The 23943-nt window shown below is 40.6% G+C and overlaps 3 protein-coding genes across 4 annotated transcripts; 2 read left to right on the top strand and 1 right to left on the bottom strand.

The window, feature by feature from the left end:
* Positions 1-1053: 1053 nt before the first annotated feature.
* On the top strand, positions 1054-14628 carry cnn1b (calponin 1, basic, smooth muscle, b). The gene is made up of 7 exons (XM_037089069.1): positions 1054-1072; positions 7714-7835; positions 8176-8242; positions 9461-9598; positions 9939-10055; positions 10339-10485; positions 11912-14628. The coding sequence occupies exons 2-7, from the start codon at positions 7801-7803 to the stop codon at positions 12155-12157; spliced, it is 750 nt and encodes a 249-aa protein (XP_036944964.1). The 5' UTR covers positions 1054-1072; positions 7714-7800; the 3' UTR covers positions 12158-14628.
* A 5-nt stretch (positions 14629-14633) lies between these two features.
* On the bottom strand, positions 14634-17517 carry elof1 (ELF1 homolog, elongation factor 1). Its single transcript, XM_037089070.1, has 4 exons — positions 17401-17517; positions 16490-16621; positions 16340-16410; positions 14634-15949 (listed from the first exon to the last, which is right to left on the bottom strand). Exons 2-4 carry the CDS (start codon positions 16603-16605, stop codon positions 15885-15887), a joined length of 252 nt encoding a protein of 83 aa, XP_036944965.1. The 5' UTR covers positions 16606-16621; positions 17401-17517; the 3' UTR covers positions 14634-15884.
* Positions 17518-17944: 427 nt separating this feature from the next.
* Positions 17945-21048, top strand: tmem205 (transmembrane protein 205). Of its 2 annotated transcripts, none has more exons than XM_037090213.1 (4): positions 17945-18083; positions 19283-19391; positions 19723-19886; positions 19998-21048. In XM_037090213.1, the coding sequence occupies exons 2-4, from the start codon at positions 19292-19294 to the stop codon at positions 20298-20300; spliced, it is 567 nt and encodes a 188-aa protein (XP_036946108.1). In that variant the 5' UTR covers positions 17945-18083; positions 19283-19291; the 3' UTR covers positions 20301-21048. The 2 variants fall into 2 exon arrangements, with proteins under 2 accessions (XP_036946108.1, XP_036946109.1); XM_037090214.1 differs by having other exon boundaries at positions 17967-18083; positions 19283-19304.
* Positions 21049-23943: the final 2895 nt, after the last annotated feature.

Here is a 23943-nt window from a genome sequence, read left to right as displayed (position 1 = left end):
AGTCTGTGTTGAAATCTTTACATTGTAACTCTCTTAAAATGTTATTATTATTATTATTATTATTATTATTATTATTATTATTATTATTATTGCTGTTGTTGTTGTAGTTTTAGTATTATTACATGTATAGGCTGTCCTTTATTTCATTATTATCAACACCATGTAAGCTCTAGCAACAGCTATTCTATATCTTCTTCTTTATCACTGTTTTTGATTTTTAGGCATAACTGTAAATTACACTGGTGACAGTGGGGACATGTGCCCAACACTTTTTGAAATAGCCGATTTTGTCCCTATGGCTTTTTAAACGCATGATTACTTTTTTTTAAAAGTTTGCATTTATAAATGTGATTAAAAGAACTTATTTTCTTTTTCTACTCTGACCTCAGAGTATCCCCTCATTACAGTGCCTAACATCTCAAATGTATCTAAAATACCGCTTGTTTAAATCATCTTTATTGTCTTTATTTAAGGTCAATATGATCTTTGTATTACTATTAGTGAACCTGAAATGTGCCTTTTCTCATCGATCGGGACATACTGTTGAAATAAGTGGCTGATGATCCGGCTGAACATGACAGTGACATAACTCCAGCAGAGCGCGACTGCGGTGCAAAGCATCCCTGACTGCCTGGAGGTGGAAAAAGTGACACTGATTAAATCTAATACCCGAGCGGTGACATCACTCCCACCGACGAGGAGGCTGCGTCCGGATTGGACGGCGGCCGCGGCCAATCAGAGCGCACACACATGGGAAGAGTTTAAAAAAGATTCAGAAAAGTGTCGGAAAGTTGTCCACAGCTTCAGCAGCAGGTCCGAGCACGACCGCGACGAATACCAGTAATAATAATAATTTTTTTTAGAAAATTAAAAGAAAAGAAAAAAATTGGTACCCACGGATTTGTTCGGGACTTTTCTGTGTGTTTCCCCTGCCTCGGACACAGAGCTGTAACCTGCTTCTCCATTTTTAAAGCCCTCCTCAGCTCCCACTGTAAATAGTCAAAACAACAGAATGTCAACACATTTCAGGAGCGGCCCAGCCTTCGGACTTTCTGCCGAGGTCAAGAGTAAGGTAGGTGCACACCGTGTGTGTCGTTGTGAGGTTTGTTTACAGCACGCAGACACGTTGTGGCTGAAGAATTGATTCCTCGTGTGAGGTCAAGGGTCACTGAGGGGCTGCCCAGCATGATGGCGAACACTGTAAACACTCTTAACTGTGGCCTTATTTGGATAAGTCCCTTAAACACTACCCCTGTACACTGGGGTTACAGTCAAATGCTTGTTGATATTATGTATTGAGGTCCTTAAATGGAGAAAGTATGTCATAATGCTGGATAAAACCTTGGCACCGTGGAGCTGGCTACAGGCTACGTGCACAAACTAACCAAAAATGTGCTGAGTGTCTGTACCTCTTGCCTTAAATCAGATATTTCATTTGCCAGCTTGAATTATTAATACGGGGCTCTAATGTGATCTCATTCCCGTGTGATTCCAGGTTGTGTGCTTGGGAAAAACAGCTCTGGTGACACACTCCTGCTTTTGAATAATAGATCACACAGTGAGGGAAGTGTTTGTTTTGGAGGTGAAAGTGGGTCTCTGTGGCCAAATTATTTGTGCGATTATGAAGGGTCAGGGCATTTAGTCTGTGTGAGAGAGCAGCGCAAGTTCGATTTGTGCTGCGTGTATAACACCCATTGATTTCCTTGGCAGTAAGAAAGCAAACTGTCTGAAACGTTTAGAAATGTAACATTTTGGTGAAGTGTTTTTTGTTGTTGTTGTTGTTGTTGGCATGTAGCTTTTTAAGTACAGTAGGGTTGTTCCTGTACCGGTATGGGAAATGCCCCCGATACGGCCTAAAATGCTGCATCCAGTATCAGCGAATTTGTGAGTGTGTACATTAATCCAGTACCACATAATTTATTTGTTTGAAACCAGACTCTGTTATTTCCCGGCAGTGCTCCGTACACCTGTGCTGCCTGAGTAGCCAATATCCATAAACAACAAATGACTTGTGTAACTTCAAGAACATCCATTCAGGGTTGGAAGAATACAGCTGTTAAAGGGAACTTCTCTTTTGTGCTGGAGGCTGGACATTGTTTTCTGTCTGTGGGATTCCATTTATAAAATAATGTTAGCTACTGTCGCTCTCCGTTAGCAGAGCAGAGAGAGGCACTGAGACGAGGCTCTGGAAGACGTTCATAAAGTCACATCCTGTGGGCTGCCTTGGGAAACGAACTTAAACAAATCGTCCGCAGGCTTGTATAGGCAACTGAGAGAGACGTGGAAGATCTCGCTTTTCGTGTCACGTTACACCCACCCCAGCTACAGTCTGCGCACCCTGCTGCCGTCTGGCAAAAGATACAGAAGTGTCCGCTGCCTTACAACCAGACTACAGAGCGGCTTCTTTCCTCAGGGTGTGAGACTCCAGAACTCATCCTCAACACTTTTTCTTTTCTTGCGTGGCATAAAGGGACTAGAACATTTTTGTTGTATAACCCTGTGTTGTAAAATGACAATCAAATAAACAGTTGAACTTTTGATTTGGCCAGTAGAAGGTGATCAATACATGTTAACTGCTAAAATAATGTTACATAGAATCCCAGTGAAAAGTGATAATAATACAGGTTTTTTTCAAATGCACCGATATCGGATGATGATACAAAACATCAGGTATCAACATTGGTATTAGGAGCAGAGAAATGGTATTTAACATCCCTAGTTTAAATGCTGATCTGCAAAATTGAAGGGACGTACTACTAACTATTCTGAACGAATACAGTACTGCTACTGAGTGTGTTTTTAGTGAGAGGAACGACATGTGGTGGGAGAAGATATAACTTAAGTAGAAGTAGAAGTACTGCATTGCAAAATTCCTCCATTATAAGTAAAGGGGCTGTATCTAAATGTTACTTAAGTATAGTACTATTGTCAGTGTGCAGCTTTTCTAGTCATATAATATACATGATACTACTGAATTATTTGTTGTGATGTCTGACATTTAAACATCATTTGGATGTTGCCAGGAATCAGTATGGAGGTAATTAGAACTACTGAGTAGTTTAATCTGGGAAAAAAAAGGAAAAAAAAAGCAGCCATCAGATTCTTCATATGATTATATGAAAAATATGAATCTATTATGCTGTGTAGTAGCAGGTAGAGCAGATATAAATAGTTACAGTGGAAATCCCTCAAATTTGGACAGAAGTGCTTCATAAATGTAAATGTAACGTGGTTACAGTCCACCACTGCTTTGTGTTGTATTTTGCACACTCATGGCATTTAAACTGACAAGAAGTGATTTGTAAATGGACTTTTTTTGTTGTTGTATTTTTTTTATTGCTGCCTCTATCATGACAGTAGTGACTCTGTACAGTGGGGATGAGTCAGAGCTGCTGACAGTCTGTTCGGGATGAGAAAGGTCAGCCTGTGACTGTTCCAGCTCCCGGATCATCATCATCATCATCATTATTGTCCTGGAGGGATGTCGCCTCTCCCCTGAATAGTGCCATCCCTCAGCAGAGCTTTAGTCACACACCGAGGTGCGCTGCACTCTGTGAAACCCACATTCCTTTCATTACTGCTATTCGGCAGTCAGCAGGGTCATAGTCAGAATTGAGGGTTTCAGACGTTGGTGCTGGTCTGGCTGTTATTTTGCTGCCATGTCTGTACCGTTTCCAAGTCGATTATACACAACGTAAGGGCAAGCGGAGAAGTACAGTCTATTTTCTATGGGGCAGAGACAATGTTAGCCGGGTCATAAAATGTTTGTTTGAGCCGAAGGGCTTCATGTGTCAGGCAGAGATGGTACGTTCCTGCAGCATGACTTCAGAGTGCAGCGGAGACGCAGCAGAGAAACTGACAGGTACATCAGCATAATCTAATGGCCTTTTAAGGAGTGACCGGGCTCTGACTTGGAACTTGAGAAAGTGTCCTTGCTCTAAACAGTTTACATCGGCGTCAGGGATGACAAAACACTGTTCTGACAGAACGCAGGTGGACAGGAGATAGGTGGCGCAGGCGAGGTCAGTGCCAGCAGCTCACACATTACGCTGCGTGATGACACCCAGAAAGGAAGTGTCATCAGTGGGACTCTATTTTTTTTTGCTTGTGTAAGGGGGGATTTCCACTTATCAGCTGCAAACAGCTAGATATATATGTATACTCATGGTTTTCTCTCTGTAGTAGGACCCCATGTGGTAATCAAAAGCAATACTGAAAATGGCCTGTAAGCTTCTACACAGTGCTTAAAGTGAGCCTATGTAACATTTTTTAAAAGAAGAAATAAATCATTCTTGTTAAATGACAGCAATAACACAATAAAACACACTCTTGCTGCGACAGTCTTACTTGATCTGGAATGACCAGCTCAAATAATGTTAGCTGATGTTAGCAACCTTCAGATATTCCTGTTGGTTCACTAACTTTATTACTTTTCTCTACTTGTGCAACTGTTACAAAATGTTTAACATTATCCTGTACCTACCACTTATGGAAACACCTTAGCAAAAGTTGCCTGGTCTTCCTTTTAGACGGGATGTCAATTAAAGGGTTAAAAAAACAAAAGCTTTTTTTCAATATCTCACTTCAAGATTCATAGATATTTTCATCCAAATGTTTTTTTTTACAGACAAACATTTCCCGGCCAAGTTATTCCAAATGGTACATGTTGGTGCCACAGTTTTCCTTCTTTCTCAGAGTAGTAACTGCCAAAAACACAGGACTAAATGTGAGTTTATTCATTCATTTAGTCTGCAATTGTGACATGAAAGCAGATAGAAATGTTGCCAGGCTGCCAGCCTGATTGGATTGCCAGTCAGTTTTAATTTTCCTGGGAGTTTTCATGCCCAGTGAAAGACAGAATAACATAGTGAAAGCAAAGTTCATAGAGAACCAATGTAAACACAGATGGGATCATTATTCTATAGCCATTATATTGTCATGACACTTTATTTTTCAATGAATGAACAAAGTAAAAATGTCTATTGCCAGTTTGCCAGTACAGTGACTTTTCCAGAATAAAGTCTAAAGTCTAAGATCAACAAGAATATGAATCATGATCTGACTGATTCAGAAATGAGTGAACACGATTAAGAATATGACCAGACATTCTTGCACAAATACACAGGTACTGTACTGAAGTACAATGGGAGGCACCCTTACTATTGAGTAATTCCATTTGATGGTGCTTGATATTTAATACCTCAATTTCCAGGTGAAATATTATACTTTATACTCCTTTATTTAAAAAAAAGATGAAAAGATTGTGTGTAATTGGGGCCATATTTAATGTTTTAGATGTATCCAAGTTGTTAGGAGTTCCACCAAAGACAGATCACCCCTCAAAACCTCTCACATGGAATAAAAGTCAAGTGTGTAGGATTCAGGTGCCAAATTGGAAATTTAATATTCACAATGATGTTTTAATTGTGGTATAATCACCTGAATCTAAGAGTTGTTTTGTTCTATTAGCTGAGAGTGAGCCTCTAAGTAGCTCAAAAATGGATGAACCCAGCACTGACTCTATAAATGGCCTTTGCATTTTTGTGAGTTTCACGCCCATTGTAAGGGCATGTGAAGCGAGGTGTATTCAGTTGGATATATGCAAGCAAGCTCACTGCTAGATGAAACTGGCAGTCCTGCACACTGGACTGTTTGAATAACTAATCTGATATCTTGACAAAAAACCTTTCCTTTCCATATAATCATCTCACAAGTAATTGGCCCCACCTCGACCAGCTATACTGTAGTTGTTTACACATAAACAGGATGTTTGCTTCATTTTAATTTTAAATGGTGCACTGTGTACTCATAATTTTGCCTAAAGCTATAGAAGAATAGAAAAGATTCAATTCAGTTTTTCTCGCTTCAGCCATACTTGTTGTGGTACGACTGATAGCTGATGGTGGCTAACGTTTGCTAATTTTAGGGTCAGGGTAAGTTTACTCTATTTGTGCAAACTGTTATTTAGCATTTGGTATTTTTCTGTAATTGCCGCTCACTGCAGCAGCTCTATAGCAAAAGTTACACAGTCTCTCTTTAAGTAAATGGTCTAAGGACTTCATTTGTTTGATACCCGGCAAAGTCTATCAGTTGCCATTAAAGACAATCACAAAAGCTGTTCATTAAAGTGATACATATTCTGACTTATGCACTGTAATGTCTTTATGTGCTTCGTGTTTATAGCTAAAAGATTGCTTTCAAAGCTCTGAAAACAATCAGTTCTGACTCCATTTCTGACTGTTCTACAAATGAGAAGAACAACCCAGCTTAATCCACCTAGACTGGAAGCGGGACCTGTCGATCTTGGCCGGTCTTTATCAAACGTGGTTTGCTTGAATAGTCAACTCTCTGTAAAAGGCCAGATTCTGGAAAACCCAGAGGGAGAAGGGGAGAGAGAGTAAAAGAGAAATACGAGCTCGGCCAATCGGAGAAAGAGAGCAGGACAGTCACAGGGAGAGGGAGGAGTGTCTGGGAAAGCTGTTTCTCCCAAGTTTGGTGTGATGGACTGGAAGCTCCGCTATCCCTGCTGCTTTGAAATACGTGTTTGTGTTGGCTGCTGATCCCAGACTGTGAAGACTTATCTGCAGAACATTCAGGAAAAGGGGATGAGGGTGTGTGTGTGTGTGTGTGTGTGTGTGCGTGTGTGTTTGTGCGCGGAAGGGGGGCAGCCTTAAACCATGCCAGAATTCAAAGTATTAAGGGCAGCGTCTTTGTGCCAATAAGGAAATACATGGAGAGAGGAGAGAGTGGGGCCAGCGTGTTTCTCCATGCAGGAATGTCCACAGGCCTTTTTCATTTTCATTTTCCTTCCTCCTCTCCTCATACCCCTCATCTCAAAGTATTTTTTTATTATACAGGAAGGCTTTCTAAGACAGTACAGTTATGAGAACAGAATGGGGAGGGAGCTGGAGTTATTTTAGTAACTGAAAACCTGACATCAGGCATGAACGAAATGTTGAGCTGGAGCATATGTACCTTTTTAGGATTTCAGTTTTGTTCATAGCATTTAAATGACATGCGGGTCCATCCCTCCATGGGATACTTTTTTTTTTTTTTTTTGATCAATCTTAATGGAAAGGTATAAATAATGTACTAGAAATTGCACTTGAAAATAACTTGGAAATTGTTATTGGGCAAACAGTTTTCAGTTGGTCGGGTTCAGTGAACTGTTGCTGTAGCCTGGAGAGTGTTCATTACACTGAAGATCAGCTGAGCACACAAACATGTGAAAAACAAACATGAATAAAATGTCCAATAAGTGTGTGATACTTAATGATTTTCTTTCAAGGACATTCCTACTTTCCCCTTTTAATCAGTACCAAACGTTTCGTAGTCGTTGCCAGGAAAACCCTTTTTGGAAATTATGCAGAAATTACACAACGGTAAAATAAAGTGATACGGAAAATGCTAAATTTAAACAATCTGGAAGGAGCATGGGGCAAGTTGTGCATATGTTGTTGCTCATCAATTTTCCATTTCTTAATACCACAGGATGTGTTATCCCTGTCTTCACTTGACTGCACAGGACCTGCTTCTTTTTTTGTGCTTTTAATGAAATTCACTAGAAGGACTCGAGGCATGCCACGAGAGAGTGGGCTTGGCCATTGAGACTTTGATGGGTTGAGATCAGCTGCGGTTTTCGAACAAAATTGAATATTAAAAAATGCCCAATCCTGTATTGGATCTCTGACCTCTGTTCCATCCCTCCCTCAGCTTGCAGGGAAGTATGACAACCAGAAGGAAGAGGAGCTGAGGCTGTGGATTCAGGATGTGACGGGCAAAAGGATCGGCGACTGCTTCATGGAGAGTCTGAAGGATGGAGTCCTGTTGTGCGAGTGAGTGGATGGGAACGCACAGAAATGTCAGAACTGTAAAGGTCCAGTGTGTAGGATTTAAAGGCTGAGAATGAGCCTTTTATATCAGTACAGAGGGAGCAGGTCCTCCTCCACTTGGTCAGCCATGTTGCTACAGTAGCCCAAAAAGGACAAACCAAACACTGGCTCGACAGAAGGCCTTTTCTGTGCTTTTTTTCATCGCATACTGCTGCCTCGCTGATGGATGCCACTGAATCTTACACACTGGTCCTTTAATCCTACTTATTCCTGCAATATTGCATCTGTTATATTAAGTCCCCCCCTTAAATTCTTGAACTTTGTGTCTTTTTTTTTTTCGTAGACTCATTAATGTTCTCCAGCCAGGCTCTGTGAAAAAGATCAACAACTCCACTCAAAACTGGCACCAGGTAATGCAACAGCTCTATGGGCAGAAAATAAGCCTTATTTGTCCTGCGAGTCTCAAAGTCAGGGTCGTTTTCCAGATGTGGAACCGTGGTAGTCTACCGTATTGGCACTGACAACACAGACAGAACTTATTTACATTCCATTAAAGTAGTTGCCATATCAAATGAAGCCCATCTCGGCATGGCTTTTATTAGCCCTCTGCAGACCTGAAAAAAAAGCAAGCAATGCTTTTAAGGCTTGATTGAAGCTCTCTCCAAAAATTCTCCCATGTGAAATTAACACTTGTAAATGAATGCACACACAGTCAGACTTCCAGACGGAGCCAAATATTGTAAGGGTGACGCATAGAATAATAAAAAAGGCCTTGAGACATTTTTTAAAATGTTTAATTTAGTTTTCATGCATTAACTATGATCTCGCTTTTTCTTTATAATATCCACACCAAACTGTAATCACGTTAAAGCAACAGTTTAACATTTTGGGGAAATATGCTTATTGGTTACCCCGAAGCAGGTGGTTAGCATAGCTTAGCTTTGCACAAAGGCTAGAAACCGGGGAAACTACTAGCCTGGCTCAGAATGATATTTTCCTACCAGTGCCTAGAAAGCTAGCTAATCGGTATATGGTATTTCAGAATAGCTGTTTACTTGTATTCCCAGTATCTGCTTTTAAGCTAAGCTAACAGGCTGCTAGAGGTAGTTTAATATCTACTTTACAGTCAATCTGACCATCTAACTTGTAGGGCAGTGAATGGACATATTTTTCACAAAGGTGAAAAGTTTCCTTTAATCCGAAAGTTCCCCAAGGAGGTGCTCGGCAGAACTAGCCTAGGTAACTATGTATCTTAATAACTGACACACCCGCAGCTAAGTGGGCTAAGCAGTAATAATAGTGTTTGAATTAGAATTTGCCCGATAAAGTTGCTAACCTAGATCTTTCTGAATGTATAATACAGCGTACCAGTCATTCTAAGAAAGAAGATTAGTTTCCTGTTACCATGGGCTTAAGTAATGGGATGCACAGGAAAGTGGTGTCCATATTTTGCAGAGGGTGTCATCTGGGCTAGGAGGTGGACAGCTTTAAAAAAAAAAGAAAAGAAAAGAAAAGGTTGCGTTCAACGTGAAGCGCGAGCCAGCTGCTCTGGCTGTATGCAACATGCCAAATAGATGCTGTTCTCAACTTGTTCCATTTCTCCCTCTTTCTGTTTTCCTTTTCCCCAGCTGGAAAACATAGGGAACTTTGTCCGTGCAATCACCGAGTACGGCCTGAAGCCACATGACCTCTTCGAGGCCAACGATCTGTTTGAGAATGTCAACCACACTCAGGTCCAGAGCACACTCATCGCTCTGGCTGGAATGGTGAGGGCGGCTGCACACACACACATGCGCGCACTTACCACACACAGTTACTCCGGTGCCATCTATTGTAGGGAAGAGGTTGATATTGTTGTTTTACTCCCCACTGAATGGCACTGAATGAGAGAATCAGGTGCAATCGGCGCGAACTGGAGTAATCAGTTTTAGGAAACCGTGAGCATTGATGATAATGTGATGATTATTTACATGCCGCAGCCACCTATGTGAGTGCTTTGTGCTGCGTGGACTGTTATTACAATATGGCAACAGCAGTAATATAATAAAAACAATGTGGTTATGAATAATACACTCTATTACCACCATTTTCCTTTCTGTCTCTCAGGCCAAGTCCAAAGGTTTCCACTCCAAGTACGACATAGGAGTGAAGTATGCCGAGAAACAGCAGCGCCGCTTCGCTCCAGAGAAGCTCAGGGAGGGACGTAACATCATCGGCCTGCAGGTCAGCGCAGCAGAAATGCTAAACCTGAAATCAACTGCTTTACATGAATGCATTTCTATGGGATTATAGATGCATGTTTCTACCGGCCAAGTCACTTCCCACTGGGTTGTCATTGTGCCCCCTGCTGGACTCATGCTGAATCACAGAAACATTTTTTATTGACTCTTCTTTCACCTGCTCTGCTTTAGGATTATTGATGTCTAATGATAAAAGCGTTTTGCCCTCATAAGTGGATTTGTGTACAGGCAGCTGTTTAACTCGATCCATTTTGCTGCGTCTCTAGATGGGCACCAACAAGCTCGCCAGCCAAAAGGGCATGACATCTTATGGCACACGACGCCATCTGTACGACTCCAAGATGGCCATGGACAACCCACTGGACCAGTCTACTATCAGCCTACAGATGGGAACCAACAAGGGAGCCAGCCAGGTGACAAATGCTTTTAATCATCCATTTCATAGACAGAATTTCAGATTTTAAAATGTTCCTTGTATTAGGCATTTAGATATATTGATTTAAAGGATAAAGCTTGTGTTATTTCATGCTTTCTGGTTCTCCTAATATCCCATGAATAGATAATAATTATATAATAATAATAATAATAATAATAATAATAATAATAATAATAATAATAATAATAATAATAATAATTGTGTGTTGCATAGATTCCTTGTGATGACATGCTATAAAAACCTGACATATTTCCAACAATAGTTATTGTAGGTTATAGAAAATGGTAAAAATGTCATTTTCCTGCTTTAAGATGTCTTAAAACAACCAGAGCTTTTCGAAAGATTTTGTTGAGTTGTGTTCCAAGATTATTCCAAATGTTTCCAACACTGTTCAAACCCAGAGAAAACTTTAATTATGTTACCAGGGGTAGGTAGAAAGACTTAGTAGCTAAACTACTATTTTGAAATGGTTACCTAAAGGTAATAGATAAACAGCTGACACTGAGCCAAACATAATGAATGAAGAGTAGTGTCTATCTAAAAGTAATGTATATGTTATTAATATGGATGAGCTAAAAGAACTGAATAAATTGTTTAAAAGAATTAGCAATAGTGTTTGAAATCAGTGGAAAAGAACACATTTGGAACGTGACTGGTGGTGCACATGAAAGGGTACTGGAGCTTATTTGACAAGGCTTTGGGGATACATCAGTCGAGAATGTCTGGCAACCACTGCTCCGGAGAGTATTTCCATCAGCCCGACAGTGTATGTTGGACAGACAGAAAATTAACTACAGTTCCCACGTCCATCATAATGAAGGAACATGTCACCCAGCGCAATGATGCAGCTCAGTGATGTGTTTTTAATAGTTTTTGGAGAGCGATGGAGCTCTGCGCCACAGAGGAATGAGATATGAGAAATAAGATCCTCTTAAGGCACACATTTCACCTCTCATCCAACAGGCTTCTTCAGTTCTAACTAACTGGAGGGGAGTTGCAGGCTTTTAAATCCTGCGTGGGAGTGTCCTTACAAAGTCGTTAGGGCCACTTGTGGGTCGTTGACTTAACTGACTTTCCGAACTGGGCTCACCTCGCCCTAGCAACCCACATGAAGGCCAGTTAAGTCAAGGACCAACAAGTGGCCCTAATGACTCTGAAACGCAAAGCACACATGTATCCTTAACAACTCTGTAAGGACACTCCCACACAGTTTAAAAGCCTGCAGCTCCCCTCTAGTTAGTGAGGACTGAAGAGGCCTCTTGGATAAGAGATGAAACGTCTTCGAAAAACACATCCAGCAGCCTACGATGCAGCACTTAAACAGATGAATTTATTGTTTTGGTCTTGGTTTTGGCCTGTAAAATCTTATTCAAAGTCCCATCCTCATGCTCTTTGTCCCCCAGGCTGGCATGACAGCCCCGGGAACCAGGAGGCACATCTTTGACAAGAAGCTGGAGCTGGAGAACTGTGACACCACCACCATCTCCCTGCAGATGGGCACCAACAAAGTGGCCTCCCAGCAGGGCATGACCACCTACGGCCTTCCCCGCCAGGTATTCGACAACAAGTACTGCACCAACCCCACTGAGGCCTACTTCAACAACGGCAGCGAGGCAGAGTTTGACGGCTATAACCAGTACTCTGACTAAGGAAGTCACGGACAGCCTCACCTCCGGCCCCCCCTTCTCCCTCCTCTCTGCTTAACTTCAGACAACCAAACACAACTGTCTATGTGACGAGCGAACCTTCCAGACTGTTATTTAACACTGATTGACGTCACTGTCATCTTCATTCCCCAGCTTTTTCTAAACATACTTTTACTCTTAGGAATTTACTGTTTGTCTTTCCATGAGTAAAAGAAAAGAAAAATAGTGTTTACACTGACCATACGTCAAAAATGTCATGCAATGGCCGACTTCTGTATCTCATCGCTCTTAATTTTATCACCGCTAAAAATACCCACACAGATTTAATGACCTTCGCTATTTATACTTTTTTTTTTCCTACGGCTTTTTATACTTGCATTGTAATTAGAGGTTTACAAATATTTATACTCTTTGCTCCACCTCCCTCCCCTTCCAGTACAACACTGACCAAGCAGAATTTGTAGGTTCCTTTAAAGAAAACAGGTGATCGTGTTGGTGCTATTGAACCTTGACCCAGTTGGAAAACGTCCGTGTCCACATTGGAGCTCCCCACGGATTCGACTCCTTGGGATGACACAGAAGAAGGTCCACAGGCTGTCGGAGGGCGGACAATGCAGGAGGACTTGTAGATGCGTGCAGACTTTGCTTTGTTTTGTGAGCACCTGCGCTGGCAAATGGTCATGTTCACAAGCTCGCCAAATTACCCATCACACCATTTTAACAGGGCTTATTTACATGGCTTGTGTGCAGCACAAGTGTAATATTCGCATCTTGAGGAAGTATTTAGAAAAAGTAGAGGGGTCTGTCAGGCACTGCTTTTAAAAAGAGCAAATGTGTCGAGTTATCTAGATTGAAGCTCGGGTAAAATGAGTCACCAGTAGCTTATGTCCTGTTGTTTTTATTTTCCAGCCCTTGCCTCAGTGATCTTTGGCTTCAATGCTGTCGCTCCATTTGCACTTTACCTGGCTTCACCTTGTGTGCAGTAGAGAATGGTGGAATGTCACTCAGTACATTTACTCAAATATTGGCGATTAACATTTTAAGTATGAATTGAAGGTACTTCCCGTTTAATGCCACTGTATACTTCGACTGCACTGTAATTCAGATGGTAACATTGTACTTTTTACTCCACTGCACTTATAGTTAGTTTTACAAAACAAGATTTTCTGCGGTCCGTAGTTTTGTTTTCATACTTTTCATTCTTCAACTTGAAGGTCCCATATTATGCTCATTTTCAAGTCCATACTTTTATTTTGGGTGTCTTCTAAAAAAATTTTTTTTTTTATGCTTGTGTTTAAAAAACACGTAATCATACTGTCCATCGCAGCAACACCCTTGTTCACCCTCTGTTTGAACTGTCTGTTAAAGTACCTGTCTCTTTAAGGCCCAGCTCCCGAAAATCGCTGTCTGCCCTGATTTGTCAGCTTTTACAAGCCTAAGCAAGCACCGCCCACCATGTTTCTCCATTTGCTTTGCCAGAGATTTTGCTTTCAGCTGAGGCCTCAGCTGTATAGTTGTGACAACCTTACAAAATTCCTTATGGCTCATTTATAGACACAGTTTATGAGGACAGGCTGTGTGCATGTTTTCCTGTGGATTGGGCATTTTTGATATTTCACAGTATGTATAGAGCATCTAAACCTGTTTTGTAATAAATATATTTTAAAAATCTGACTTTCTACAATATGGGACCTTTAACTTTAAATGCAGGACTTTTACTTGTAATAGAGCATTTTTTACATATCGGTAGTTCTCCTCATGTAAAGTATCTGAGTACTTAATCCACCGCTGTCAGTAAATGGCTGGCGCCCGCTGATAGTTGCTAAGTGATTCATGCTAAATATAGACATGAGACTTATGCATCATACTGTTAACCCACCGATTGTCTTGAATGTAATGTTACTGTGAGGTCAGAGGTGTCACTAGCTGTTACAGGGCTCATTTCAACACATTAGAAGCCTCAGGCACTTGTGGTCCGGTGTGACACTTGGAAAAACCTTTGCATTTCTTAAAATATATTCTGATTCAGAGGCTCTGCATTATTGTCAGGATTCATGTTTGTGTTTCATGCGCTGAATGGGCCAACAGATTTTAGCGCTTGAACTGTTCATTGTCACCCAGGAGCAACGGCACCTCAGCCATGATTTAGAACATGTAGCAGTGTGCCATCTAGTGGGGGGGAAAGCACACAATATTTACTGCATCTTCAATCCATCAATTTTCTTAACATTAATTAAATGAAATGTGGGAATGCTGTGGTTTATTTTTTTATTTTCAATTTCTTCCCTGTGATATCCAGAATAGAACACAATGTTGAGTAAATGTATGGAAACATTTCACCGTAATGTGTTTGCTTTGTTTCAACATTGTTCAAACTTTGCATCTTTGCTAACCTTGATTTGTTTTTTTCTTTTTCATTTCTGTATGCCTTTCACTAAACATGACATTTGTGCAATAAAAAACACTTTAAAAAATATGGTTCAGGTTTGATTTTCTCTTTACTGTCATTACCTAAAAATACAGAGAAGATGTGCATTACACAGAAGTAGTGTAATAGAATTTACAAGATTGTGACTAAAAAAGGAAAATAATCAAATCTAGAGCTGCAACGGTTATTTGATTGACAGAAAAATTAAGTGCAAGCTATTTTGAAAATCGATTAAAAACATTTGCTGGTTCCTACTTTGTAGATGTGCGGATTTGCTGCTTTTCCTTGTCATTTATGACAGTAAATGGTTTTGGACTGCTGGTTGGACAGAAGAAGCGGTCTGAAGACATCAATTTGAACTTGAAAATGTTGCTTTGGATTAATCCACAACTGTTTAAAACGATCAGCAGATTAATCGATAATGAAAATAACTGTTAGTTGCAGCCCTAAACCAGAACAATACAAATACTGTCCCCAAAACAGAAAATTGGAAAAGATTTGGCAGTTCAAATTGTCAAACAAGAAAATATTTCAGTGCATTTGAAACGGGGATAAAAAAAACAAAAAACAAAGTCAAAAACACTAAATACAACTCTAAATAAACCTAAACATTCATAATCAAAAGGGATGAAATGGACATGGAATGTTTAACACTTGAGGAAATATATAACTTTTCTAACTCAATTATATGACAAATTTGACAAGGCAAAGAGACAACTAGGGATGCACGATACAAATATTTTTCAGCTGATGCAGTCAACTGATAGTTGCCTGTTTGTCATGGCCCATACAGATAAGACAACTGATAATCTCACATTTGAGTACTTTAAAAAGAAGTTCCATACCGCCATTTGGCAGTTTGGCTTCATATTATCGGCTCTATTCATCAGCTATGATTTGAATAATGAGAATAACACCTAATCATATAAATTTGCCATTTATCAGGTCAATATATATTGTGTATCCCTGGGGAAAAAACATCATAATTTACTCTAAAAACAAAACAAAACACTTAAAAGCTGATCACTGCCCTATGAAACTTTTACAGTGAGAATTGTGATGTACACAAAACAAGGTGGTGACCTCCTGGCCCAGCCAGAGGAACGTGTCATGCTCAGTGAGCCCCGCTGAAGCAAAGTTCAACTAAGCCTTTCATGCACCAACACCAGAAACAGGATGCTTCTACTGTTTGTGAAAATCGTGCTACATTGTGCTAGCTGAACAGGACCTAATTCAGTGGACCAATGGAAGGGGTGAAATGTGCGTGAGGTTAGAGAGGAGGTGAGTCACAGGAAAACGTGACTATTGATTGGCTGCTTCGCAGGCGTCGATCCAATCACTGTAGACATCCACTGGCTCGGACAGATCTGTTGAGGAAGAGGTTAAGGGAGATTCCAAACACAGACAAGACACAGAGACATACACCCTGTTTCCCCTATGCTTAAACAATCTATTTTTCTCAATCTCATAATAAAGGGTGTTCAGATTTTTTTTTAATCTGCATGTGCATCCACAGCTGAACAACAGCACATAGTGATGAACAAACATGGCCTGCATATGCATGATCTCTCTTTAAATTAAAGTGCAGTAGTTGTAAGAAAACAAAAAATGCTAAGAAATTCAACACAAATTTTTGTGGGTTCAAACCAAAATCAAATCACTCATTCCTTGGCTCTTGACCACGCATTCTCAATCATTTCATTATTTCAATACTCCACGACCTAAAATACGAGCAATTTAATGGATAAAAAGGATACAGGTTATAGGGGTCTGGAACTCCTCCAAGCAAACGCTGCACGATATTATTCCTGTGTTTCGAGTTCGTTCCCTGGAAAAAAAGTTAGTGCTTTAGTTGTGTCATTCACGTGCATTTCTCTTCCATTTCTAAAACATCTGGAGCCACTTACATTTTGACATCGCAGGATTTCTCGTGGTTACAGAACGGGCAGGTGAACTGAGTGTCCAGGTTGCCCGTCATTTTTTTCTTGGGGGGTGGCTTTCTCTTTGACTTCCTGCGCCCCATCTGTAATGTTGTGTATCTGCAGAAGAAAACAGCAACAACAAAAAGACGGCTGAATAATACAGTTTCAGTCAGATGTGGACACGATCAGACACTTGGACACATCTAACTGCCTTTGAAACTCTATCAAACAGAGATGCCCTTATACTCACATGTATGTACCTGTGCCTTTGTTGTGAAATTGTTGTGATTTTTATTTCATTTGTATTCATTTATCTATTTATTTCAGGGTTGGTAGGTACATTTCCTGACTTTGCAAACATACAAACATACAAACATCAACTACTAAACATTACAATCTGTTATATGAAAACACTACTAACCGTCAACGTTGTATTAATCAATTGATGTATTAATAGAGGACAATAACTAACACATTACGACTGTATAAAATGGTAATGGCTTGCTTCTACTCCCTGCTCACCTGTTTCAAAGCCAGGTAAAAACACTAAGTTAGACCCAAACTAACCTGCTCCTGTGATAATATTACACATTTTCCTAGTGGATAATAATTACTGTTATCCGAATTAAGTTTCAATACAGCCATACTTTCAGTCTACAACCCCAAACAGCTCAACTAACGGTGACAAGATCAGAACAACACTTGCACTTAGCGCCAAAAGGCTACCGCAATGGGCTAGCAAGCTAACTCGCTAAAAGCTGCTAGCATATGGGTAAATACTATGAGGTTAAAAAAAATGCTTTTAATAAACGTCTTGGAGTCTGAAAGGCAAAACCGACGAACGTGTTTTATGGATTACATCGTTTAGCGTTTGCGTTACGATATGACTGGCTTACCAGAGGGATGTTTTTGCAGCGGAGGATGCTCTGTGTGTTCAACTTGATCCGGATGCAGCATCTGCCTGCAGCCGCTTCTGATTGGATAGTCGGGAGTTTGTACGATTTGGGATTGGCTCAGCAGCGGAGACTGACAGTCTGGTGCATCCAATGGCGGATCTCGACTTCTTAAGTGAACTCCCTCCCCTAGTGATGTTGCAGATAGATAGATAGATAGATAGATAGATAGATAGATAGATAGATAGATAGATAGATAGATAGATAGATAGATAGATAGATAGATAGATTTTTTTTACATCTCTGCATGCTCCTTCTTTGATAACAGGGTAACTGTATGCTACCTGCATGTCCTCTGGATGATATGGCTTTTACCAATAGATTAATAAACTTTGATTACCACATGTGTTATATTGTAGTATGTATGAGCATACGGGGGAAATAAAGTAAATCCCAAGGAAAGGAAAGAAAACAGACTAGAAATCAATTAGTGGGTGAAAAGATGAAATATTATAATATATTCATGTTCAGACGCTACCATTGGTCCGTCCTTCTCTGGGGGGCGGGGCCCGCCCACATCATAATATGGGAGAGGGAAGTGACTCTGGCTGAACCTTGGACCAAACAAACGTTCATCGTTTTAAGCTTTTTGCATTCTTAATTACACACATCAAGAGGGAAACAAGGTAAGTGCGGGCTTATGTAACGTATAGCGAGCACTTGCACTCGTGAAAAGCAAAATGGAGCAAGTAACGCTGCCGACGTAAAACTTGTGTAACTCTCCATTAGCTCAGAGGCTAAAGGTGGCTAGCCTGTCAGTTCCAAGAGGGGAACGGTCGGTCGTCACCTGTTACAGACGGTTCAAGCTTTGACCTTTATCGTTAAATGTCGATACGTTGTCGCCTCGGTGGATGTTAATATAGATTATAATTGTCGGTGAATTCGGAAACGTATTTTCTCTGCCCTGCCTCTGCACTGTTATCTCGCTCTGGGTGCTTATCAGGTCTGCTGCACATGTGGAGCAGCAGGCTGCACACATACACGACACCTTTATCTCTGTGGGCCTGGCTTTCACTTCTCTCGTGGAGACTGCAGCACAAAAAGCATGTTGCGCATTGTTTTTGTCAGCTTGATATTTAGTAACATTTCTCCTGTTGAAGTCTCAGAGCCTTGATCTGTAAAACAAAGTGAAATACAGTACAAATGTATTCTCCTATACCCTTCATGACTACTTTTTAGCAGCACTATATCTTCCAAATCCCTGTTTTGGGAGTTTTATTTAATTGGTAGTAACAATTGAGTATATATTTTGGGTAAGGTTGTCACTTTCCAACATATTGGTTCTGATAAGGTCAGAAGAAAGGAAAGATTGGTTGATTTTTCTCAGCAAAATTGTTGTGCACATGCAGCAGTGGGGACTGTGGAAGATGAAACACAAGCAGAAAGACTGATCGCTATCAGTGTTTTGGTGTGCAGTTGCAGATAAAATAGATTTAATTTCACTACTCTGGCTCTGATGCAGTCTGTTGTCCCACTGAACATCGCACAACACTAAATGCTTGTTTTGTCATAAGTAGTAGCCCATCAACTCTAAATAATATGAGTTTGCAAAGTAACTAGTAACTAAAGTTATCAAATAATAGTCGCAGAGAAATGGCAGTAAAATACCTAAAGAATTGTATTAAACTACAGCACTTGAGTAAACTGTACTTGGATACAATTCATCACAAGATTTGCATTTCCACTAAAAATATATATTGGTTCCAAATATCTGTATTTGTCATCTGTATTTTTGATTACAAATAATCAGTGTTTGTATCAGCCCAGAAAAAACACATATTGGTTGATCCCTTGTTGAGGCTAACTGTGTATATGTATTTTGCAGAGGGACATCATGGTAACAGAGGGTGAGCCCACGGACTTGGTCAAAGTTCTTCACCTTCTGGTGCTCTCTTTCACCTGGGGCATGCAGGTCTGGGTCTCCTTCATCGCAGGTATGAGGCTCACAAACACGGCGGTTGGTCTACATCATTAAACAGAAATGTAATATTATCTAAGGGTCAATAAGTGCAACATCCAGACAGAAGGTGCAAGATTTGAAAAGTTAAAATGTGTGACTAAACAGCCTAATATTGAAGTACTGTACAAATGTTGCTCTCCAGTTGTAAGATAACATGTTTTTTTTTTGGTACAGACCCCAACAAATGTCACATCATCATGATTTCAGCAGTTTTTTGTAATACAAAAAACATAATTCCCACTAAACATGAATCATAGAATCTGTCAAAAATGTATCACAATCTTGATGTCTGTGTCTGCCTGCAGGTTTTGCCTTGGTGTGGCAGGTATCTCTGCACACCTTTGGCCTGGTGCAGAGTAAACTCTTCCCCGTATACTTCTACTGTCTGATGGGTAGCAATGTTGTCAGCCTGGCTGTGTACGCGGTGTACCACCCCCGAGAGCTGCTGGACTGGCACGAAAGTGTGCAGGTCGAACATCACGCCCGCACATTTTTTAAAAACCTTTTTTAAAATCACAGTATTTGCAAGTAAATAACTACCATTTTGTTTGCCAGTAAATCATCTCTTCTTGGCTTGCAGATGGGTCTGTACTTTGTGGCGCTGATCATGGCAGGTCTGAATGCCCAGTGGTTTGGCCCAGCGGCCACTGAGGTGATGTTCCAGATGAGGGAGGTGGAGAAGGAGCACGGCCTTGGGGACCAGATTGGCCTGGGCAGCCAGAAAGAAGAGTATGCTAAGCTCAAAGAGCAGGACCCCAAGTACAGAGCCTTTAAGAGAACGTTCGGCCGCAACCACGGCTTATCCAACCTCTGCAACCTGATAGGCTTCATCTGCACTACGACTAATTTGATCTACACAGCTCTGAATTTATCTACCATTTAGAGAAGCGCAGTTTTCAATTTGTAGAATATCTAACTGTTGATGTCTGCCATCATCACAGCAGCTCATATGATATGGCAAAAATGATTTGTCAGTCAACAAGATTAATGTGTATGGACATAAAGTGTGAGTGATATCATGTGAATGTAGTTTGCAGAAATGCTGTGTCCCTATGAGGGAGGATGCCTTTTGTTGCCGTTGAGCTTCCAAAACACTCACCATTGCTATTCGTTTTTATCAGGCGGTTAAGCACTTTAATCTGTTCAGTCAGTATCTAACTGCTGTCTCACGAAATAACATGCATTTTTTCATTTTCATATTTCAAGCAAAGTCCATTGTATGTATGTATATAGCCTCAAATCACAGTTTGCATTGCCTCAGTGGGCTTTACAATCAGTACTGTGTACGGCACCCACTGTCCTTAGATCCAGATTCAAGAAAGGATTTTTTTATTTAATTGATTATGTGGTTTGTGATAATACCCCCTCTTAATAATTAGATTTTCATTTACAAACAGTCCAATTCAGCCTTAGTTGCTGTAAGAGTGATTCAGTTTCATCCCCAGCAGGAGGCGATGTTTGGACACCAGTGTATTCAGGGAAAGTTTGTAGTTCCATTGACAAGCACAGCACTGACTACAGCGTTTCGTTCGCAAATGATTGTGTTTGTTGTAATGGAAATTTGTGTTAAATTTGTCCACACTGTTGCATTAACACTGTGATTGTGTGAATAAACAGAGTGCTGTTATTAATCAATGTGCACCGTCTATTATGTCATTAAATTAGATACTACAGGTCTGTTTGTTATCAGAATCAGTTTTATTGGCCATGTATGTGTACACATAGAAGAAATATGGCTACTTCTACTTGCCAGGGTACCCACAAACAACTGAACAAATACCGACAAGAGTGATAAGAAATAAAGAATGGTGACTGGTCTGGTCTCTGCTGCACAAAAAAGAAAGGGTGCCAACAGAAAAGTTGGCATTTAATATGAGATTTGGCTTTTAAATGTTTAATTAAGAATAATTACACAACACTGAGATTACCATTTAGACATAGTCAAACTACTATAATACTTAAAATACCCCCAGAATACCCAGTCTGATCCGATTGTTCAGCTCAAACATGCCTGAGCTAGTGGCGCTCACTGTGCCTCAGCACAGCTCCGTCGCGTTTCCAGCTTCCAGTTAGTTTTACTTCTGCTGAGGATAAATTATGGCAATGTGTGACATGGTAGTGGTGTCACCAAATGACAGAACTGAAGGTGGGATTAATGACAAGGTGTTCCAGACAGAACAGGAGCAGTGTTTTCTGTGGGAGAGAGGAGCACATGTTGGAGTGGACTTTGGGCTTTTTAAAGCGTAATAGGTCTCCGTTAAATCCATACTGAATGTAATAAAACTATACCACTCCCATAAAACATTTGGTTTACATTTAGAAATGTGTCAAAATGCTTAAATAATATTACAACAACATACAATTGCTTAAGCTGGCACTGGCATGTCACAGACACGTTCGTATAAATGTTGTACGAAAATGTTATCCAGTAGCACACACTGTTGAATCAAGTGACAATTTTCAGCTGTGTCTCAACCTTTTGAGGTCATTTAACTCAGGGGACAAGAGCCCATTGTTATGCTGCTAATTTACAGCCAGAGTCAATGAAAGTAACATACGTCTCACAAATGATAAAAATACAATATTCAGTGTAAAGGTCAGCTGCTCTGTGTGGTGAAAACAGTACAAGTAGTTCGAAAAGATAAAGAATGAATACTGGATAAATGCATACGTGGTGAGGATGGATCATGCACATGTGTGGGATAATGCTGTACATTGACAGTGCATGATGATACATTAAAAAACAGTGCATTTGAAGCTGTAAAAATATAATCTGTAGTGGAGGTCTTATGATCTCTATGCTCTAAAACAGAGCACTTGTTTTATCGGATTGCTTTGGAAAGAAACCGCCCTTTGATAGATTCACACTGATGAGTGAATCCAGACCCAACAGACAGTGCCTGGATTTGGAAGAGGCAGGTTTTAATTTAATTACTAGTGACGCACATCAGGTTTTGAGAGGAGCAGCCTTGAATGCAGACAAGCTACAGGATGAGAGACGCACCGTCCTTGTTCCAGCTACAGTATCAGCACTAATGGGTTATAATGGAGTCATTTCAATATAAAAAGCAGGGACTGAAAGTAAAAGGATGGGGGATTTTTTTTCCGAATGCAAATCATCTTGGCCTTTTTTAAAGTGTTCCCTCTGTGATCAGGAGTTTAGTGGCTATTTTATGAGACTTGTTTTTAATTTGATTGCTTTCTAGTCAATAAAAATACAGTAATGAACACACCGACAGAATTGCCTCTGAACACAGCTTGTTTTATCTTGCTGGCGTTGTGCTGACAAGCCTTGTTATCAGTTCAGAGAACACACAAGGAGGTTAGCCCAAGTGTCTCAACGAACGAGATGAACTCCACTTTCTCAAACGCTCAGGGAGTGCACTGTGCCTTAAGCTGTTCGGCCAAGTTGCCCTCTGCAATGGCATCAGGAAACAAAGCGTGTTAAACCAGAGAATACATTTATCTGCTCATCTCTTCATGGTACAACTGAGAGATTATAAGTCAAAATGTTCATTTTTCTGAAGAAAGCTCGAAGAAGTGGTAGTGTGTAGCAGCAGGTTTTTCTGGGTCAGCCAAGAATGTACATGAAGGCCATGAAAATAGTGTCCGCCATATAAAAATCCCATAATGCTGGGTAGTTTGGTCAAGTAAAACATGAGGAAGTAGAAAACAATAGGACGTGTCGAGGACTTGCACCAGACAAGTTCCACCGTCCTCCCTCATTCCTGACCCACACAAGGAAATGAATTTGTGCGTGTTTACGTGTGAGAAAGAGAGCCACTGCGGCAGTCACACACTGCGAGCAGACTGCTGCTGCTCGTTCAGGGACCATTATTTGGAACTCCAATAATACTGCAGAGCAGCCCTGCAGTAATGTGGTGTGTTAAATTAATTATGAGTCTGGGAGTCTCGAGCAGTTTAATTCAATCATCTCTAATGTGGAGATGTAGGCCTCATTTGCTATTGTCTGATCTCGGTGATGGATGTGCCACGCAGCAGCAACACTGCGGTCCTAATTGCAGGTACAAAGCAGGGGCTGTGCTTGAACATTATACAGGAGAGATAAAAGTCACAACCCAGCATCCAGCCCGGGAGTGTCAAGCACTATATAAGTTCCAACTTTGTCGGAACATTAAAAGTGAGGAGACTACACTAGGGATGAACCAACTGCTCTCTTTTGCATAAACATTTAAATCCGTATACCTCATTGTTTGATAAGATAATCAGTCCCACAGCAGGAGACTATTACCAGCAGCAAAGGGGATGATAATTAACCAATCTAATGAGGGCAACGGTTGAACTGAATTGTATGTGACTAATTGGACTCACTTTTATGTAAATTGACATGAGGAAAGATTTTTGCGCTGATAAAAATTGACTCAGCAGTTTAATTCCTGGGGTGTGGGGGCCTGAGGGCTGCGGTTAGCCCGGCTCGCTTCATTTGTGGCTATGCAGATGTTCTGTGCTGGTATGTTTCCCAGCTGACCTGACCTTTTTGTCAAGATAAGTCAGATCACAAGATT

This window comes from Acanthopagrus latus, chromosome 23 (assembly GCF_904848185.1).
Source record: "Acanthopagrus latus isolate v.2019 chromosome 23, fAcaLat1.1, whole genome shotgun sequence".
In the NCBI taxonomy this organism is placed as follows: Eukaryota; Metazoa; Chordata; class Actinopteri; order Spariformes; family Sparidae; genus Acanthopagrus; species Acanthopagrus latus.
The sequence above is the reverse complement of the archived record's forward strand: the minus strand, read 5'-3'. Positions and strand labels throughout refer to the sequence as shown.

What these genes read in the sequence shown, in the direction of transcription:
- cnn1b (XM_037089069.1), top strand. Translation starts at nt 7,801, where the DNA reads ATGGAGAGTCTGAAGGATGGAGTCCTGTTGTGCGA. An exon ending in TCATCGCTCTGGCTGGAATG is followed by an intron (nt 9,599 to 9,938) that starts GTGAGGGCGGCT and finishes TCTGTCTCTCAG; the next exon opens with GCCAAGTCCAAAGGTTTCCA. An exon ending in CCAACAAGGGAGCCAGCCAG is followed by an intron (nt 10,486 to 11,911) that starts GTGACAAATGCT and finishes TTTGTCCCCCAG; the next exon opens with GCTGGCATGACAGCCCCGGG.
- elof1 (XM_037089070.1), bottom strand. Translation starts at nt 16,605, where the DNA reads ATGGGGCGCAGGAAGTCAAAGAGAAAGCCACCCCCCAAGAAAAAAATG. An exon ending in AAATCCTGCGATGTCAAAAT is followed by an intron (nt 16,411 to 16,489) that starts GTAAGTGGCTCC and finishes CTTTTTTTCCAG; the next exon opens with GGAACGAACTCGAAACACAG. An exon ending in GTTCCAGACCCCTATAACCT is followed by an intron (nt 15,950 to 16,339) that starts GTATCCTTTTTA and finishes CTTCCTCAACAG; the next exon opens with ATCTGTCCGAGCCAGTGGAT.
- tmem205 (XM_037090213.1), top strand. Translation starts at nt 19,292, where the DNA reads ATGGTAACAGAGGGTGAGCCCACGGACTTGGTCAAAGTTCTTCACCTT. An exon ending in CTGGGTCTCCTTCATCGCAG is followed by an intron (nt 19,392 to 19,722) that starts GTATGAGGCTCA and finishes GTCTGCCTGCAG; the next exon opens with GTTTTGCCTTGGTGTGGCAG. An exon ending in ACTGGCACGAAAGTGTGCAG is followed by an intron (nt 19,887 to 19,997) that starts GTCGAACATCAC and finishes CTTGGCTTGCAG; the next exon opens with ATGGGTCTGTACTTTGTGGC.